This window comes from Tenrec ecaudatus, chromosome 16 (assembly GCF_050624435.1).
Source record: "Tenrec ecaudatus isolate mTenEca1 chromosome 16, mTenEca1.hap1, whole genome shotgun sequence".
Lineage (NCBI taxonomy): Eukaryota > Metazoa > Chordata > Mammalia > Afrosoricida > Tenrecidae > Tenrec > Tenrec ecaudatus.
Genome location: NC_134545.1, coordinates 100,791,155 through 100,812,348, shown reverse-complemented (window position 1 = coordinate 100,812,348; position 21,194 = coordinate 100,791,155). Strand labels below are relative to the sequence as shown.

Here is a 21,194-nt window from a genome sequence, read left to right as displayed (position 1 = left end):
GTAAACCTGGGAGCCTATTGTGTCCATGTTTCCACATGGCAATCTGCCCTCACATGGATAAGCAGCTCTTTTCACATTTATGTGGATTCCAGTCACTTGGACTTGATGAGTATAGATTCCGATTCAGTCACCCAGGGGTGGGGCTCATGAATCTCCATTTCCAACAAGCTTTCAGACGAAAATAAATGCTGCTGGTCTACAAGGGGCATATAATAGATGTCATCCTTTATGTTGTTGCTTAACATGAACACAGTTACCCTCCCTCAGCTAAAAATGCAGTCCAGTGTAGCATTTTTATATCCACACGTACCTTGTTCTGATGGTAACTACAAGATAAAATGCAGTTTTACTTTTTTATGTCCATTTTGGATTTTTGTTTTAAATGGCAGATAAGAAATACTCCTTATTGGATAGATAGGTAGCTAGATAGCCCAAAAAATATCCTTTGCAGAGTGAGTAAGCAAAAGGTCACCCTTCACACCTCACATTTTAAAATATTGAGGTGACGGTTGGACTGTATTTGGTTGCAACTATAATGTAGATTAATGATAGAAAAATTAGAACAGAAAAAAAAACTTTGTCTCCCTGCCTTTTTTTCTACAGAAAATTAAGTCAAACCCACTGTCATCAAGTCAATTCCGACTACTAATGCCCCTCCTTAGAGTTTAATAAGTATTTATATATAAGTCTACAATCGTTTGGGTAGCAAATAATGCCGTGAAGCTCAGGAAACCATGGAAAGCTATCTGTTAGCCGATTGGCATCCTAGGGCTTTTGCTGTCATCTTTTGGCTTGAAAAGGTAAGCATCTCTAGGATATCAGTCCTCTCAGAGTTTGAGAATCAATACACTGATGTGTCTTAATGCCACGTCAAACTGTGTTTTGCTTTTTATAAAATTCTGATTGAGTGGAGTTACAGAGCAGATCATCAGTTTTAAATTCAACATTCATACACATCTAGCTTCAAGTCATTAATTGCAGCCCCCACAACGTAAACAACATTTATCCCCCTTCCTCCCTGTTTCCATTTTTCCTTATCTAACCCTTCTGAACTCTGTCCCTGAGAAATGCTGCCTCTGTGACCTCTACTGGTTGACTATTTTCAGAGGTGTGTACCTCACTAGTGTTCTTGTTCCCCTTAGAGCCCAGTCTGTCATTTGGTTGAAAACTGAGTCATAAAGATGAGTTTCGTTTCAAACCTGAAGGGTGACAAAGGGTTTGTTTTATCTGACCAGTAAGCCTGATGTTTTCTCTGGGTTTTAGTTTTATGCCACATTCTTCTCCCGCTCTACTAAGGACCTTCTAAAATCACTCCTTTCAGAGCAGTAATAGTAGCTGGACACCGTTTAGTTCTTATTAAGGTTATGAAGACTAATGTTCATGGGTCCATTCGTCCACTGGATTAATTATTTCCCTGTCTTTGATTTCCTTTGGACAAAGAGAGCCCCAATAGGTACTTCTTAGATGGCTGCTCTTAAGTTTTTACAACCCCAGTCACTACTCACCAAAGTGGCATGCAGACATTGGCTTTGTAGTCAAGGTTATACTTATTGGCCTTGGTTTCCCTGGACACTATGGTCCAGGGACTCATCCCTTCAAGGTGTGTTTGTTTCTTTATAATTAGTTTTCATAACTTTGCCCCTTGTATGCTCTGCCACATTACATTCGTGTGTGTTGGCAGCTAAGGTAAATAACCATGTACAAATATCCTGTCAAACTTGCATGTATGTGGGATATAGTCCCACTTCCCCTCCAACCAAGTAAAATAGCCTAAGACTTTCCTATTACTTTCTCATTAGTTAGATAATTATGAGGCTGTGGCAATTGTATTTCACAAATTTGGGATATTTTTGCTATAGGAATTTACATAATTTTCCTTTTAAAAATCTTATTGCAGGTGTGAAAATCACCTCCACACTGCAGGTGCTGAAGCTGATCAAGCAGGCTGGTGACCGCGTCCTTGTGTACTATGAAAGACCCATTGGCCAGAATAGCCAAGGGGCAGTGCTACAAGATCAGTTTGGCCAGCTGGATGAAAGCTTCCTCCCCAGCGCAGGCCAACCAACTTATGAAGAAGAAGCAGCGGGCTTGTCACTGGATGCTGAAAACAGAGACCTAGATTTGGAATTTGAAGACCTAGCAAGTGATGTCAGAACACAGAGTGAGCTCAAAGATGAGACCCAGTCCGTGAGTCACAGTCCCAAACGTACTCCAACCTCACTTGCCATTAAACCTGTGGGGACGGTATCACCAGTTCTAAGCCGTAAATTAGTTGTAGGAAGTCACCTGCCACCCCCAAAACTTCCATCCAAAGAAGGAAATAAACCCTTGGCCCCCAGACCTTCTGAGACAGCAGACCCAGCACCAGTGTCAAAACCGACCCCAGGACCTTCTTTCAAACCACCTGTGCCACCACGACCACAGCTGAAAGTCCCTTTGCCTTCTGCTGACCCTCCAAGTCAGGTGGACCCCGACGTTCTTGTTGAGAAGCCAGAGAAAGTGCTGCCACCGCCTGCTGCAGATAAAGCTGCCGAGAAGCAAGCAAAAAGCTCAGATCATCCAGAAGAGGCAGCTGCACCGAAGCAGTTTGTAGTGAAGCCAGAAGTGGCTAAAGACTTGCCTTCAGAAAGTTCCTGCCCTACTAAGGACAGTTCAGATGACCCTCAGACTTGGGAGTCGTCAGAAATTCCTTATCGTAATAAGCTAGGAAAATGGACACGAGCCAGAGCAACCTGTTTCTTTGACATAGAAGCCTGCCACCGTTACTTAAACATTGCACTGTGGTGCCGGGATCCTTTCAAGTTGGGGGGCCTCATTTGCTTGGGGCATATTAGTTTGAAACTTGAAGAGGTGGCTTTAGGATGCTTAGCTACATCAAACATGGAATACCTTTCGAAATTCAGATTGGAAGCCCCATCCCCCAAGGCAATGGCCACTAGAACTGCGCTACGCAGTCTGAGTATCCAAAAGGGATTTAGTGACAAATTCTGCTTTGGTGACATCACTATCCACTTTAAATATTTGAAAGAAGGTGAACCGGACCACCTAGTTACTAGCTTAGAGAAAGAAAAGGAACTTCATTTGATCGAAGAGGTTTCTGCTCTGCCCAAAGAGGAACCCTTGGTTGGACAGATGAGTTTAGCAGAAAATAAACATAGCTTCCAGGACACCCAGTTCCAGAACCCAACGTGGTGTGATTACTGTAAGAAAAAAGTATGGACTAAAGCTGCTTCCCAGTGTATGTTTTGTGCTTATGTTTGCCATAAAAAATGTCAAGAAAAGTGTCTAACGGAGACGCCTCTCTGTGGGGCAATGGACAGGCAAATGGAGCGGACCCTGAAAACCCTCCGGCTGGAAGGACAGGATACCGTCTTAGGCTTGCCTCGAGTCGAAGCCGACGCTGGCAAGTCTGTCAATAAAACGACAGGTTTGACGAGACACATTATCAACACTAGCTCTCGTTTGTTAAATTTGCGTCAAGTCTCCAAAACTCGCCTTGCAGAACCAGGAACTGACTTAGTAGAACCTTCACCCAAGCACACACCCAACACGTCAGACAACGAAGGCAGTGACACAGAGGTGTGCGGTCCCCATAGTCCTTCTAAACGAGGAAATGCCGGGATCAAGCTAGTGAGAAAGGAGGGCGGTCTGGATGACAGCGTCTTCATTGCCGTGAAGGAAATCGGGCGTGATCTGTACAGGGGCTTGCCGACCGAGGAAAGGATCCAGAAACTGGAGTTCATGTTGGACAAACTGCAGAGTGAAATTGACCAGGAATTAGAACATAACAACTCCCTGGCTGGAGAAGAAAAAGAGACAACTGATGCACGGAAGAAATCCCTTCTTTCTGCTGCTTTGACTAAGTCAAGTGAAAGACTGCAAGCCCTAACACTTCTGATGATCCACTACAGAGCAGGCATCGAAGACGTAGAGTCTTTAGAAAGTCTGTCCTTAGACCAGCCCTCCAAAAAACTAAACAAGTACACAGATGATACAGAAGAAGACCTTGCCAATGAAATAAACCAACTAATAGACGCTCAGCCGTTCAGCAGCATGTCAGACGATTTGTTTGGCCCCTCCGAGTCTGTGTAACACGCGGTCTGTTTACGCTTCGAAGTGACTGGGGGAAAGTCGCATCTGAAACGCCACATTGGAACCTTCTTCTGTGTACTTTGACTTGCTTCTCCACGGTTATTTGCTTGTGTAAGAACAAGGATGAAAGAGGTGGGGGTTCTTTCCAGCAAAAACATGACCAGCTCACTAAATTGGTGGTTTTCAGAATGCATTTATAGCTATGCTTTTTGGGTTTATACAGGGAATTTATTTTTACTAATTTATTTTTAACTTTTTCTAATTATGTAAGCTCACTTCTCATGTCTATCTACTTGTGCTCTCTCAACCAGTTCATTTCCTTCCTGTGGGGTTTTGAATTAGTGTTAAATAGGGTGCTGTCCAGGTTCTTGGTATTTTCATTTGTCACCGTTACACAGCATATTTGCTGCATGCCCAGTGGCAATCAATGAGGGAACAGGATTGATTTTTTTTTTCTTTTGTGTTACAAAATTGTGATCTTCACTTGCTTGAGATTTTTTTTTTTGAGGGGCTTGGGGTACTTTTTTGTTTTATTTCTGCCAAATATAATATGAAAGCTGATCCTGCAGCTTTATTTAGTCTGGTATATTGATTTAGCAAAATACATATTTGAAATACGTCGCTTGCTTTCTATGCTAAGGTGAAAATTTTTTTACCTGAAGTTATTATGCAGTTGAAGTTTAGAAAGAATAAACTGATTGCTCTAAAGAGCTTACATTGAAAAATAAAATGTAATGGGCAAAAAATGTAGAATTCAGTTGGTCAAGAATTTTATAACAAAGATACCAAGATTTAATTGCTGGAAAACTAACCAGAAGGAATTTTTGAGATACAATTTTCCACGTGTTGATCCTTTCCTTTTAAATGGAAGTTTTAAACATTTCATTACTTTTCATCTTTAGCTCTTCCATAGGAAGTAAAGCATGTACACAGATACTTAAAGCTTCAGAGGACTTTTCTTAAAATGGCTGCTTTGATAACTAGGTTTAGCTGATTTTGTGTTAGATACATTTTCATATAGGAATATATGTGAAGGAGAGGAATCTTACAAAATGTATTTATTGCTTAGTCTGATGTCTTACATTGGGGCTGAGAGGAATGATATTCACCCTCAAGAACTTCTGTAGTTCAAGTTAGGCTCATCCATTAAAAAAGAAAAAGAATAAAAATAGGGTAGATAGGCAGGAATTGGGACTGTTGCTCTGAAAATGAACATCTGTGAGGGCAAGTCTAAAAGTGTTTCTACAAAATCATAGAAACCTTCATTAAACCTATCAAATAGGAAGCTGTTGTCTCCCAACATAGTCGTCATGTCACGTAGGTCTAGAGGCTTCGGAAGGAGGCATCTCCCTCTCTCTAGCCCTCCCCCAAGGACTTCTGTGTCCTCTGCCTTTAACCACATCACCAGGTCGTCGGTGCCCTTGAGGACCTTGATCTTTTTGTGTTCCTTTTCAATGTTTTAGGAACAAAAAGAAGTCTGACGTGAAACCAAGGCTGTTGGGTAGATGGCATAAAGTTTGGCCACAAAGGCAGACCTGGCTAGCCTACATACGGAGCCAGGTGCGTTGCACGGGCAAAGAAGAATTCCTTGGTGCAGCGTCCCTGGACTTTCCTCACCGATGCAGCGTCCCGTAGTCTCAACTCTCTTCCTAATGAGCTCCCATGGTCATGTCTGTCAGGAATGTCTATCAAGACAGCAAGACTTTTATATCTTTAAAAAAAGCAACCTTGTACAGCTTCAATAATTTGGAGAAATGTCCACTTGAATTTTGTGAGGTGTTCGAGATTAGCGGAGACCCCGAAATCCTTTTTCCCCGTGGGACACTACATACTTTGTTTTTTTAAGACACCCTACAAACTGAGAGGTGTCTTACTGGAGTACTTGTCCGCGACCATGCACTCACCAGTCATGAAGACGTTTGATGCTTAAACACATTTTGTTTGGAATAAACGTGTGTGTGTGTGTGTGTGTGAGAGAGAGAGAGAGATGGGACCCTTGTAGCAATACTTTTTGACTTGCCTTCATCCTGTGCTAGTGAGCCTACTCTGGATCCAGGTAGCCCTTGACCTCTTGGTATACCGTAAAAGTTTTGACCTTTGAAATACCCATAAAATAGATAAGATTTCTCTTTTTTCCCTTTTGCAGATACTACTATGATCGTTGGTAATAGAGTGGAACTAGCAAGGATTTAAAGCTAGGTGGGATGGCTTTTACTACTTGCAAGAGAAGGCATCGTCTAATATTAAGGATTCGTGCCGAGTTGGATAGTTTAAGACACCATGCAAGGATTTAGGTAGAAGCCCTTTCATGAATTAACTCTGTAACCAGAGATGAATCAGGAAGGAGCTATGTGTTCTAGCTCCCCAGAGTCTAAAATGGGAATAATAATAATTACTCTCGCTACCTCACAGGATTGTTATGAGGAAGGCAGCAAAATGGCAGAAAGTGCTCTGAGATGTAAAATGCTAAATGAAAGTTATTATTTAGATGGGCCATGATTTTCATGTGAAGCTAGAACGCTTATTTCACTCTAAAGGCAATAGCCAATTCATTATTGTCATTTATATTAATAACCCACGTAAGTGCGCCAAGTACCTTTCTTGACCAACGTTCTAACATCTTTGTGTGTGTGCCTCCTTTTTGGTTGGTTGGTTGGCATGCTTTGCAGTTTAAAAGAACATTGTTATAAAAGACTTTACACCAAATTTTCTGAAAGCTGAAATGTTCCGTAATACATGCTTGAAACAATCTGCCCAACATAATACCAAGTTTTATGTTAACATAAAAAGTAACAACCGCTGGTACTTTGGAAGGTGGCTTGTCTCTAAGTGACGTGTGGGTGGATTAAACAGTGGAAGTTTTAATGACAGCCCAGAATAGTGCTGAAATGGATGCATTTGAAAGCTGTAGAAATAACGCAAACTTTGGTTTCATAAAAATCTACTCGTTTTCGAAGTATTTAGCTCTCTGGCCCACGAGTATATGGTAAACTCAGTAAGCTTCTAATGATGCTTGTAGAATACACGTGTGATGTAGTGCAATATTTTTGTATTGCCGGGAAGAGGTGGTTGTATGTTAGTGCCAGGGGAGAACCCACAAATGGCCTAAGTGTAGAGTAAGATACAAGGCTTCAACAAAAACTTGTACTTTATTACATTCCTGATGTAATCTCGCTGCCATGCTATGTTATCAATAGCTTTCAAAACAATAAAGACTATCACAGAAAACAAGAATATCTTCATTTTGGTGACATCTAGAAAAGGGTGGTGGCCGATGCCTCTCTGGATATCTCACCTGGTGTGATCTGGCCGTGCAAACGGGGCGAGTAGTCTTCACTCTCACTAAACAAAATTGCTATTTTGCTAACTTCCAAAGTATATTAAATTTTTTCCACTGTTAGTTCCTTAACCTGTGAAATGTCCAGATTTATGGTTTGTCCTCAGCATCCTATTTAGTGATTGTAGTTATAAAGGTCCATCGAGCTGGAGTCTGACTCTTAGCCACCCTGCGCACAACAGAATGAAATGCCACCCCTCTGCCACCCTCATAGTCACTGCTGTGTGTAAGTCCATCATTGTTGCACCCACTGTGTCATTCTGTCTAATGGAGGTTCATCTTCTTCTTTTTCTCGGGCCCTCCATCAACCATGATGTCTATTTCCTGGGGCTAGTCGCACCTGATCCATGTCCCAAGTACAGGAGACGAAGTCTCCCCATCCTAACTTCTAAGGCACAGTCTGGCTGTACTTCTAGGACAAGATTGTTCGTTTTGGAGCAGTCCATGGTGTATATAGCATCCTTGGCCAGCACCATGATTCAGATAGTCATTGGTCCAGGGTTTACATGAATCTGAAGCAATTAGAAAACACATGACTTGGATCAGGCACACTTTAGTCTTCATGGTGACATCTTGCTTTTGAATACTCCGAAGAGGTCTTATAATACTTCGTTGGGTTTCCTCACTGCTTCCATGAGTGTTGTTAATTAAAGTAAAACAAAATCCCAGACAACTTCACTATTTTCTCCGTATAACATGATGTTTATTGGTCTGAAAACGTTGAGGTGTGATCCATCTTGAGTCAGATCTTCAATAGCTGCTTCAACTCTTGTATTCAAGTATGTTTATCACCTTCATATCACATGTCAGTAAACTTTCCTCCAAACTCATTGCCCCATTCTTAAATAATTCAGCTTCTGGATTATTAGTTCAGCATAGACATTGAATAAGTATGGTGAAAGGATGCGACCATGATGAAACCTTTTTTGATTTATAACATACAGTATCCCTGTGCTCTGTTTAAACAACTGTCTCGGTCTGTAGGTTCCATATGAACATAATGTATTCTGTGGTTCCTATTTTTTCAGAATGTTGCCTATCATTCGTCCACACAGTTGAATGCCTTTATGTGGTCAATAAAACAAGTATCTGCTTTCAGCCATGATACTTCTAGACATCAGCAAGGCTATCCCTTGTTTCACATGTTCTGAATGGGACAAGTTTTGGGAAGTTATCAATATACAGCTGAAATAGTCCATTCAGTTAGCAAGTTTTGTTGTGGTAACATTGTTGGATAGTTTCTGCATTCTGTTGGATCACCCTTCTTTGGAATAAAGCACATTTATGTATTCTTGCAGCTGGCCAGGTAGATGTCTTCCAGATTTCTTGGATTAGATGAGTTTGTGCTTCCTGCATTGCATTCATTAGTTGAAAGCCTTCCATTGGTAGTCTGTCAATTTGGGAACTTTGTTTTTCAATAGTGCCTATTGTGCCACTTGGACTTCTGTACCTTCAGTTCTTAGCAACACGCTGCTTTCTGAAATGATTGAAGGTAGACCACCAACTCTTCTGATATGGTGACTTCTTTTGACGTTTCTTCAGTTGTTCAATATTTTGCCCATAGAATCCTCCTCTGTGGCAGCTGGGGGCTTGGGTATTTTTCTTAGTTCTTTCAGTTTGTGAGGTGTGTTCCTCCCTTTGGGTTTTCTAACTCATCCTTTCCATTGTAATGTTTTCTCGTTCCCCCTTTGAAATCTATTCCGTTCTTTTACTTCAGTAATTCCTTTCGCTTTAGTCTACATCAAGAGCAAGTGTTAGTCTTTTCTGACATCCATTTTGGTCTTTCCCATCTTTCTAATATTTTGCTTTCTGTACGCACCCAAGTAACACAGTGGAGTAAGCGTTGGGCTGCTAATGGAAAGCTTCACACTTAGGATCCATCAGTCACTCACTGAGAAAAAGGAGGCTGTCCACATTATAAAGATAGACAGCATCAGGAACGCTAGGGGCAACTCTACAGCCCTAAAGGGTGGCTGTGAGTAGACATCAGCAAAATGGGCAGTGAGTTTACTTGGTTGGGCCCTCATGGTGTACACGTTGGGCCATTAACCTTCAGCTCAGCAGTTTAAAACCATTAGCTGCTCTGCAGGAGAAGTGAGGCTTTCTCCTCCCATGAAGATTTTGTCTACCCTGCCCTGTAGTGTCACTGTGAGCATCGCCTTGGTGACAGAGTGAATCAGTTTTCAAGTTTAAGAGAATATGAGTTTTCAAAAAGGCCATTTGAAAACAAACCTGTGTGAGGCAGAAACCTGTCAGAGAAGGAAAACAAATCCTACTAATAGGGATAGATAAATGGTCCGATTGAACACCATCAAAGGCAGGAAACGTGCAAGACCCAGGAAAACAAGACAGTTTGTCAAGGCCCAGCTCACCGATCCCACTACATTTACCTCTACAGTAAAACGAAGGCAAAAACCCTAAGTCCCTTCAACCTTATATATGTAAAACCATCTTTATTTCTAAATATATTTTTTATCTCTTTAAGCAATGGAGGGATCCCCTTTGAGTCATTAATCCTCTGAAATCTGACTAAAGCTGCGGACATTCTCCTGAGAAGACAACCCCAGCGCAGATGTCCCTACGTTCCAAGCAGTGGCCAAGCCAGCACTGCCCTTCTTTCCGTCAGAAACAGCTATTCGCACAATTCAGGAACAACAACACAACTCCGACTCCAGAGTTACAACAGCAAGCTTGCTGGGCTTAGGGCACAGCATGACTAGGTATATATTTTTAGTTTAAAATAACTTGCACCAAAAAAAGTATGGTTCAATGGAACCTGGAGTAGATTAGACCTGATGCCTAAAGCAAAAAGAGTCATTTATATTTAGAAATTCACAGACTAGATGATGCGTTGTGTGTTAGAACGACGATGTCTGGTTTATAAAGAATACAGAAAGGCACAGTGAAATGTTCAGAATATTTATTACGTAGACTAGCTAAAACATGACGGGCAGGTAGACTTTGCAGTCAAAACAAGTAGTGATCGATTGTACCTCATTAAGATTTTTGTTACAAGGAGTCCCTGACTTACAAAGTATGGGGTTAATGACCACGCTTCAGACTAAGTTTTGTTTATTGGACATTTTCTTAGTAAGATGGGCCACGTGCTGCATTGTTGCATCAGGTGATTTCCCAATATCATTTTCAGATGTTTAAGGGTTAAGTTTATAGAGGTAATAATGAAAACTGAAGCGTCATTGCAATGGAACCCAGTGTAAGTTGGGGACTACCTGTGTTTGTTTTACTGGATAGAGACAAAGCCCACTTGCTCAACCATAAACACTCAAAAGACTATATAGTCTTGGTTCTGATACATAAGAATTTAAAAAATGCTTTTCTTTCCATATTCTTGCTAACCCCAAAACACTCGTACAAAGACCTTACCATCTCACTCTTAAGAGACTACTCATCTGTTTCTTCTCAAAATGGTCCTGGAGGGGTGTGTTAACCCCTAAGGGTCAACAGTAGGCCTGCCCTGGAAGGAACTAAAGTCTTAAAGACAGAAACAAGTTAAGTTACCGGAAGTGGCAGGGGAACTCTTAAGAGAATGGATTTATATATAACCTGTTCGCTCATTTTTCTATTTGAAGCCCACCACAATTTTATTGGCACTTAATCCACATATCACACAATAGTTCAATCATATCAAGAAAAACTGTACAACTGATTTCAGAACATTTTCTTTCTCGCCCCCTGCCCCCGTGATTAACCTGTTCCTTTTTAAAGCTATTCTGTAGAAGTCAAGAATGATTCTGCCTTTTCATCTTAACCATATAAATACCTTCAGAGCCATCTTCCAAAAACAGCAGACTTGTGGAAGTTGCCCAGTGCAAATAATTAAATAGGAGTCTGTCCCACTTGCATTCAATGCGCTGGATGTGGGAAGCAGGCTTGGCATCACCTCAGGGGCTTCATCAAGCAAATGGAGACTTAAATATTTGCTGCCTTCCTAAAGAATAAGGAATAGTCATAAGCTGAGGAGTCTTTGTTCTAAAGTGTTTTCTCCTTGTGTCCACGTAAACAGGAACACAACTGTAGCTTCACGAATTAGGTCACTGTTGATGACAGAGCTGCAGAATTAGCAAGTATTATTTAGACAGTCGACATAGTCACCACGCTCCAAACGTAGATCACACAGGACTCGATGGAACTGACAATAATTCACTAACAATATTTGCTTTTACGTTAAAGTGGCACATCAACATGGTCACGCTTGGATAAGCTACATTACGCAACAGAAGATGGCCTTTAGCAAGACATTTTCAGATATTTGGGTTTCCTTTCCTGCCTGTGAAGGGGTGTGCCCTACCCACCCCATTACTTTTACTTATATTCATAATATGCAATTTAACAACTTCATTCTTCCTTTTAAGATGTCTTGACATGGATGTGATAAGCTAGCTCTAGAAAACAGTAAGTTTCAGACAACCCCAAATTAATCTCTATAAAACATGACCTCCAAGGGGGTCAAAGGTATTAGAGTCTGATTTCTCATGTTGACTTATTTTACTGTGCTTAAACCACCTTAACCGTGGAGGGTTCCCGGACCCTCAATTTTCCTTTATCTGACAATCTAGTTGACATCTTAAAGGGAAAGCTGCTAGTTATTCATAACTACATGCTTGGATGCTGTTCTCTGCTTTCAGATCTTTAAATATTTTTCCCTTATTTCAACATTTGCTGCCAACCACATGACATGTAAACATAATTTATAGCCATCTGTTTACAGGTAAGTGGCTACACAGAAAACTAATGCTGACCAACAGAAGACCAATTCAACTCCATGTCTCCTGCCCTTGAGATCGCTGGCGTTTAACGCAAGTATACTGATCATAATTACAAGTTCAGTCACAGCACTCAGGCAAAGCTACCATATAACCTCCTATCTTAACATGATTCTGTTTGCCAGCCATCCTCATAGCTTCTGAGTGTTGGAAAAGTCTCAGAGTGTATAGTTTGAAACACTCGCTACCATTAATCTGGGGGGAATAGGAATTTTTTTTTTGCCAAGCACTTATGAATATAAGTTTAAAATTATATTTGATTTAGTTTCAAATACTTAGATTTACACTATACCTGTTTCATTAAAATGTTTAATATTTCATAAAGCCAAATCCATAAAATAAAGTTTTCAACACTTTGTACAAACCCATAGAAAAAGCTTTTTCTTTATAAGGCTGTTGGCAATCTATGTAAGCATGGGGAAAAAAATCGTGACCTTTGGTTTCTGTACTCTGACAAGGGATGGGCGGCATGACATGACTACAACAGGTTGAGCAAGTCACTTCATTGGAAACACGTGGACACAATACTTTGATGACTTTGGAGGTTCTCAGTCACTTTCAGATTCTTCGTCATCACCTATTGGATGCGACTGGATGTTGTTCTGGGTGTACATTTTTGTTTTAATGGGGCAGCTGTGGTCCATGAGAATAGCCTAGAAGAGAGCAAATTAGAGGCATGTCACCGTCTTGTTTCATGAAGGTGGAGTGGCTTGAACCGACTCTTTCTTAGGATGACTCGGTTGGAAGCCAGATAGAGCAGCTGGCATTGGAGCCACTGCCAGGAGGCTGGCTGGATTTGGAGCTCTATAATCAGTGAAAGTTCTAGGCAACAAGGGACGGAAGAAGTGGTCTCGATGGGGTTGTTGCACCGTGCCTGTCAAAGGCCATAAGTCAGTTCCTGGGAACCTATGCCCTAAGAAGGGGAACAAGCTAGGTTTAGGAAGTTGGATTTAGGAACTTGGAACTGGGGTGGGAGGATCCTGAAAGTCACCCACCCCACCATTGTAGCAACCAATTTAGTAAGACTCAGTGTTAGACATGCCCCTGAGGCTGCACTGAAACCTGTCTCCAGATTCATGGAACCATTTGGGATATGAGCTGCTAACAGACTGCCCTCGCCATCTTTTAAGACCCCCTGGCCCATTAGATTTCTCTGAGCCAAACATCCAGGGACTTTATCATTCCATAAAATTGTTGCTGGCTGGCCTCTAGCTCATATGTATGATGTACATTTTAAGCCATCCCCTTTCTGAAGAACATAAAAGCCCCATTCTATATCTTCATTGAAAAATGAATAACTGATGGCTGGCAAAGCAACGCTTTGTTTTCCAACTGCATCCTCAGTTGCTATGTGCGCCCAATTGGCGTTCCTACTGCAGGTGTATGGAGCTGGTACAGGGGCTTTATCTCAACATAGCCACAGTCTGTCACTGCCTTGGGGTAGGGATTAAACCCTTCTTGCCCCACGGTCAGGGATGGGGCCTCAGCTTTATTGTTTCTTTTGTTTCTCTTCTCTCTAACCCCTCACAATCTCAGTGGACTTAGTTTTTGGGTTTGTTTCCTGTCTCCTTTTTTTTCTTTTTCTCTACCCTTTTCTGTCACACACCACTGCCAACCTCCAGACCACTCCACATAGCCTAGGGCCTGTACGCTTGTCCTCCACTCAGCTGGGAGAGCTCCACCCTCTGCAGCGTAACCCAAGGCTAGGGAAAGCCAGTCCACCCTCCATCAGGGAATATCCCAGCCAACTCCTTCCTGGGGAAATTCCTCCTGCCAATCTTTTTCAGTGCTTAACACATGGCTAGGAAAATCCTGCCCACCTTCTTCGGGGGAAATCCTGCCTGTGTGGCTGGGAGAGCTATCCATCCTCTGTGGTCCCAGGTGATAGGGAACTTCCTCCCACCTGCCACCAGTGCCTCACATGGCAAGGCAGCTTGGCCAACACGCGAACATTCCACAGTGTTGCAGGAATCTCTGCCCAACCTACGCAGTGATCTACCTGACCAGGGAAATTCTGCCCCATCATTCTCTTACACTACACCAAAGCAGGCAACCCACCAGCCTTCTGTGGGACTCCTATTGCAGCAGGCACCTCCACATGCCCTCTGTGGCACCCCAAGCTGCCAGGGGCCACACCATCACGACTTCTTGTGAGATCACCCAGTACAGCACGATCCACGTGGGTCCACTACAACCCAACCTGCAGCCCTTAAGAGGACCATCCAACTTTTCCCCCAAATAACAGAATACTGGTTGACTAGGGAAAAAGTGAAGCCACAGGAGGATAAAGTGGTAGGCCAATTCCATAGTGAAATTAGCAGCAGGCAGTTTGAAGAAACATTCCTACGAGTCTCCCAGAGAGCCATTGCTCTTCATCTCCCTGGAAAATGGCACCTGGCTCCTCTAAAACAATGCAACTCCAACAGCCATCAGACCAATGACCTCAATGAAAAGCAGGAGAAACAAAAGGCAACGGCAGAAGATGTCCCGAACCTAACAACATCCATAGAAGCAGATATTGATCTGCCACGGAAAGAAATTTTCAAAATGCTACTTGGATTCATACATGGTATGAGGGAAACAATACAGAAAAAGGTTGAAATGATGGAGGAGATAAGGCCCATGCACCAAAGGGAAATACAAGAGCTTAGGGACAAGATAACCAAAACCAGTAACAGACTAACTGCACCAGTGACCTAGAGAACAGCCAAGCAGACTTTAACAAATGCGAACAAAAATCTAATAAGATCATCAAAGAAGCTGAAGAAAACCTAAGAGCTATGTCTGATGCTATTAAGAGGAACAACATCAAAATAACTGGATTACTGGAGGAAGGCACAAGAAAGAAGGGTCATCTGTAACAACAGTGAGAGAATTCTTGGAGGGAAACCTCCCCAGCTTAATGAATGAAAGCCAGGCAACCGTTCAGGAGGCTGAAAGAACACCAGCTAGACTGAATCCCAAGAAGAAGTCACCAAGGCACATAATAGTTAAACTATCCAACTTTGAAGAAAAGGAAAAATCATGAGAGCAGCTAGGGAAAAACAAGCAATCACATATAAAGGTTCCAAAATAAGAATGTGCTCAGACTTATCAGCAGAAACTATGAAGAAGAGGAGAGAGTGGAGTAACATATTCCAAAAACTGAAGGAAAACAATGCAAACCCAAGAATATTGTACCCAGCCAAACTATCTATCAAGATAAATGGAGAAGTAAAAGTCTTCCCCAATGAGGAAAAACTCAAAGAATGCATTAGAAGAAACCCAGCCTTACAAAAGATCCTTGCCGGCCCAATATGGTCAGAAGAACAGCACTCACCAAGCATAAATAAGAGACCACCACATAGAACAACCCCACCCAGAGGGCAACAAAGAGAAAACAGCCCCCAAGATAGCATTGGCTCAAGGGTGGAAAGAAGTAAAGAATGAAACACACCGCATGTGCACGCACACGCAACTGATAAGAGAGGGAGGTAGGAAAACCTAACACAAAAGGTGAAAGATGATGTCACAGAGTCCATAGATGCAGATAATAATACTGAAATCAATGGCTTGAACTCAGGAATTAAAAGACAGAGAATATCAGACTGTCTTAGAATACACAACCCTTCAATCTGCTGCCAACAGGAGACACATCTCAAGACTACAGACAAATTAGAGTGAGAATCAAAGGCTGAAGAAAAAGATACCAAGCAAGCAGCTATTCAAATAAAGCAGGGCTTGAAATCCTAATATCAGATAAAATTGACCTCAAAGTACAAACCATAAAAAGAGATAAGGAGGGACACAATATAATGCTCAAGGGAACTGTAGACAAAGAACCTCTAAGCATTTTAAACATATATTCGCCGAATGAGAGACCTTCTGAATACGTCAACCAAATGCTCCAAAAGATGAAAAAAGAAATCACAGCCTCAACAATTATAGTGGGTGACTTCAATACACCACATTCTGAGAAAGATAGATCACAGGGAAAGAAACTCAACAAGGAGGCTAGAGATCTAAACACTATAATCAGACAATTTGACCTGATAGATATTTATAGAGCTTCTCATCCAAATTTTTAAAAGTCACATTCTTTTCAAGCCCATGTGGTACATATTCAAAGATAGACCACATGCTGCGGCTTAAGGTGAATCTGCATAAATTTCAGCACATTGATAGCATACAGACCTCTTTCTCTGACCACGGTGCCATAAGGCTAGAAATCAACAAATGGAAGATGAAGAAAACAAGAGCAAACAATTGGAGGATAAATAACTCTGTTGCACAGGGAGTGTGTACTGGCTCAGCTCAGAGATGAAATTAGGAAATTTCTAGAAAGCAACAAAAATAAGAACACAACCGACCAAAATTTATGGGATACAGCAAAGTCAGTTACCAGAGGACGTTTCATAGCAATACATGCACACATGAAAAAGGAAGAGAGACTTATGATTGATATGCTGGCACAAAATTTATAGCAACTAGAGTAGAGTCAACAGGACAATCCTACTAATAGCAAAAGAAAATAAATAATAAAAATCAGCGCTGAGACAGGAGAGGGAAAATAAGAAAACTATGGGGAAAATGCTGCTAAAAGCTGGTTCTTTGAAAGGATAAACAGAATTGACAGACCACTGGCAAACCTAACCAAAGAAAGGAGGGAATGAATTTCAATAGTAAGGGTGAGGGATGAAAGGCCTGTACTCCAATGAATTCAACAACTTGAAAGACGTGAACAAATTCTTGGAAAAACAATCCCTCCCTAGACTATCCCCAATGGACGTCAAGAATCTCAACAGACCCATAGCTATAGAAGAAATAGACAAGGTTATCAAGGGATTGCCAACAAAAAAAAACTCCCCTGGACTAGATGGCTTCACTGGAGAATTCTACCAAGCATTTAGGGAAGAACTAACGCCAATCCTACACAAACTTGTCCAGAACATAGAAAAAGATAGCAAACTCCTGAACTCCTTCTATGAAGCTAGTATAACTCTGATACCAAAACTGGGCAGGGATCCCACAAGAATCAAGAAGCACAGACCAATATTCTTAATGAACACTGATGCAAGAACCCTTAACAAAATACTGGTCAGTAGATTACAAATGTATATAAAACAAATAATTCACCATGACCAAGTGGGACACATACCAGGAATGCAGGGGTGGTTCAACATATGAAAGACCATTAGTATTATTCATCACATTGGCATGAAAAACTGTAAGAACCACATAATAATATTGAAAGATGCAGAAAAGGCATTCGACAGCATCCAACACCAATTCCTGTTTAAGACACTTGAGAAGATAGGAATGGAAGGAAAGTTCCTCAAGACAATACAAGCTACATATGAAAAGCCAACCGTCAACCTGGTAGTCAATGGAGAAAAGACTAACAATCCCACTGAAAAAGGGAACCAGACAAGGACACCCCTTGTCCCCACTCCTCTTATTTAACATTATACTGGAGGTTTTAGTTAACAGCATAAGGCAAAGAAAAGACATCAAAAGCATTTACCTGGGGAAGGAAGAGGTGAAACTATCATTATTTTCAGATGATAAGATTTTATATATGGAAAATCCGAAAAGCTCCACAAGGGGAGTACTGGGAGCAATAGAGGAATGTGGCAGAGTAGCAGGATACAAGATCAACAGACAGAAGTCTATCAGACTGCTATACACATCGGATAAGACCACAGAAGTGGAGATCAAAAGGTGGTACCCTTCACAATAGCCAAACACAAATTGAAATATCTAGTGATATACCTGACTGAAAGAACAAAAGAGCTATATGGGGGAAACCTTAGAGCACTATTACAAGAAACCAAGAGTGACCTCAACAAATGGAAGAATATCCAATGTTCGTAGATTGGAAGACGCAATATAGTCAGTTCTGCCCAAGGCACTATACAGTTTAATGCAATCCTGAAACAATTACCCTCATCTTTCTTCAAAGAAGTGGAAAAACTGAATACCAACTTCATATAGAGGGAAGAAGCCCAGAATTAGCAGAGAACTCAAGAAGGACACAGTGTGACAGCTTGCTTTACCTGACTTAGAACACATTATACAGCCACAGTGGTCAAAACTGCATGGTACTGGTGTAATGACAGATACTCAGACCCATGGAAAAGAACTGAAACCCCAGAAGTAAAATCATCAGCATACAGACAACTGATCTTTGCTAAGAGCCCAAAAAATATCAAATGGGAAGCATTGGTATTTTTTTTGTTGTTGTTGTTGTTATTTTGTTTTCTTTTGTTGCTTTGTTTTAACCTGTCTTATTTTTGTGCATATTATTATCTCTGCATGTCTGTCTAGATAAGATAGGCGGGATAAACAATCTGGAGGAGAAACAATGGACCTATGGTTCCTGGGAGACTTGGGAGAGGAGGAGGTGGGGAAAGGAAGTGATGTTAATAAACCCAGGGACAAGGGAACAGCAAGTGATCCAAAATCAGTGGTGATGAGAGTGTAGGAAGTCTAGCAGGGCTTAATCAAGGATAATGTAACTGAGAGCAATTACTGAGACCAAAATGAAGGCTGAGCATGATAGTGGGACAAGAAGAAAGTAAAAGGAAAGAGAAGAAAGAACTAGGAGGCAAAGGGCATTTATAGAGGTCTAAATACAGTCATGTACACTTGTAAATATATTTATATAATGACAATGGGACAATCGATTTATGTGCATATATTTATAGGTTTAGTATTAAGGTAGCAGATGGCTATTGGGCCACCTTGTACTCTTGTAGTCAAGTACTCCCTCAAAGCAAGAACACTTTGTTCTATTAAACTGGCATTCCATGATGCTCACCTTTCCCACACGATCCCTGAAGACAAAGCGGGTGCATAAGCAAATGTGGTGAAGAAAGCTGATGGTGCCCAGCTATCAAAAGATATAGCATCTGGGGTCTTAAAGGCTTGAAGGAAAGTAAGCGACCATCTAGCTGAAAAGCAACAAAGCCCACATGGAACAAGCATGCCAGCCTGTGTGATCACGAGGTGTCAAGGGGATCAGGTATCAGTCATCAAAGAAGAAAAAATCAACTCATTGTGAAATGGGGAGTGAGATTTGGGGACCCAATGCCCATCTGTAGGCAACTGGACATTCCCTTACAGAAGGGTCACGGGGAGGAGACGAGCCAGTCAGGGTACAGTGTAGCAATGATGAAACATACCACTTTCCTCTCTAGTTCTTAAATGCTTCCCCCCCCCGCCCCCCACTATCATGATCCCAATTCTACCTTACAAATCCAATAAGACCAGAGGATGTGCACTGGTACAGATATGAACTGGAAACACAGGGAATCCAGGACAGATGGACTTCTCAGGACCAGTGGTGAGAATGGCGATACCAGGAGGGTGGAGGGAACGTGGGGTAGAAAGGGGGAACCGATTACAAGGATCTACATATAACGCCCTTCCTGGGGGTACAGACAATAGAAAAGTGGGTGAAGGGAGACATTGGACAGTGTAAGACATGACAAAACAATAATAACTTATAAATTATTAAGGGTTCATGAGGGGGGAGCGGGTAGGGAGGGGAAAAATGAGGAGCTGATACCAAGGGCTCAAGTAGAAACCAAATGTTTTGAGAATGATGATGGCAACAAATGTACAAATGTGCTTGACACAATGGATGTATGGATGAATTGTGATGAGTTGTATGAGCCCCCAATAAAATGATTTTTAAAAATAAATAAATGGAAATGTTTACCAATATTCACATTTATCTTAGTTTGGCTTCCTACCCCCTGTCTTTGGGGTTTTATTAGCGGTTCTTGCCCACTGATGTGATAAGCTTCCTGGACTCCACTCTGTTTTTAATCCATTCATTAGTTCCCAAGAAATTCTGAAATGACCTGCCTGTGTGAATGATAAGATAAGGACTCTCCCCAACCTCTCAGGCTGCAACCAGATTGGCAGCTGCAAACTCAATTCTGTTCTTTATCATGCTTCTTGCCAACTGAATTAACCCTTGTGTTTAATAGAGTTCCACTTCTAAAAATAATTGGGCCAATAGCCATTGGACACGATGACTAATCTTCCTGTGTGAATGTGTTTAATCATACGCCTTCCCCCTCAATGCCAAATGCCCCATCTTCTTGAATGAGTGGTTTTCCAAGAAATATACCAAGAGTCACTGGTGGAGGAGGATGAGGCGTGGAGCCAGATATTCTTGTGCTACACTACCTACCCTCACCCTACGGTGGTATCAACATGCTGCAGGTCCTTATCTAAGACTGCTGTACTCTGACCACGAAGGACTGTACAGCGGTGCCCTTAGGAACTTCATAGTTAAGATTCCAGCAACCCTCCCCCCCCTTACCATACAGATGTCACATGAGTCGATGAGGTTCCGCAGTGTCCACACGTGCCCTCCTGATTGTGGATTCGTGCTCAGGACAAGCTGGATGGAAGAGGTAGGATTTGTACTAAGCCTTGAATGATGGGACAGATTTGGATGACATGGAAGTGGGAGTGAGTGAAGCATGGATTATCTTACAAAGGGACACAGGTGATAGGATACACCAACCTTGCTCCCGCAGAGAGCTGGTGATGAGGTACTTTGAGCGGTCGATTGCAAAGTGCAGATGGAAAGAGTGTACGGGTCCTTGAATGCCAGGTAAGAGGATGTGACCCTCACTTGGCCCACAGGCAGTCAGGTAGCCTTGGAAAGGATGGTGGCTGCTAACGCTGATTCATCATCTCTTGGCCTGAAGGCACATGCAGGGAGACTTCCCAAGGACTCCCTAGTATTGAGCGCATACATGTGAACTCAGTCAAAACTGTTGTAAGGGAAGAAGTCCAGCCAGACCGATTAAACCTCAAAACCAAACTCCCTGCCATCAAGTCGATGGATGCCAAGGCAAAGGTGGTGAAGTGGTCACATGTTGGGCGTTCACCAAAATTCAGCAGTTCGAAACCACAACCCATCCATGGGAAAAAGAGGAGGCTTTCTACTCCCATCAAGAATGTAACCCAGAGGGCAGTGC

General features: G+C 42.0%; 2 protein-coding genes across 2 annotated transcripts in view; one reads left to right on the top strand and one right to left on the bottom strand.

Moving 5' to 3' along the window:
• Positions 1 to 19,698, top strand: part of PDZD8 (PDZ domain containing 8) — a 75,999-nt gene extending 56,301 nt beyond the window's left edge. Inside the window, exon 5 of the mRNA XM_075533872.1 lies at positions 1,898 to 19,698. Within this exon, the coding sequence (XP_075389987.1) occupies positions 1,898 to 4,092 (2,195 nt within the window). The 3' untranslated portion in view covers positions 4,093 to 19,698. The remainder of the gene's footprint in view (positions 1 to 1,897) is intronic.
• SLC18A2 (solute carrier family 18 member A2) overlaps positions 12,762 to 21,194 on the bottom strand; it is a 45,423-nt gene continuing 36,990 nt past the window's right edge. The window contains exon 15 of the mRNA XM_075533873.1: positions 12,762 to 12,866. Within this exon, the coding sequence (XP_075389988.1) occupies positions 12,762 to 12,866 (105 nt within the window). The remainder of the gene's footprint in view (positions 12,867 to 21,194) is intronic.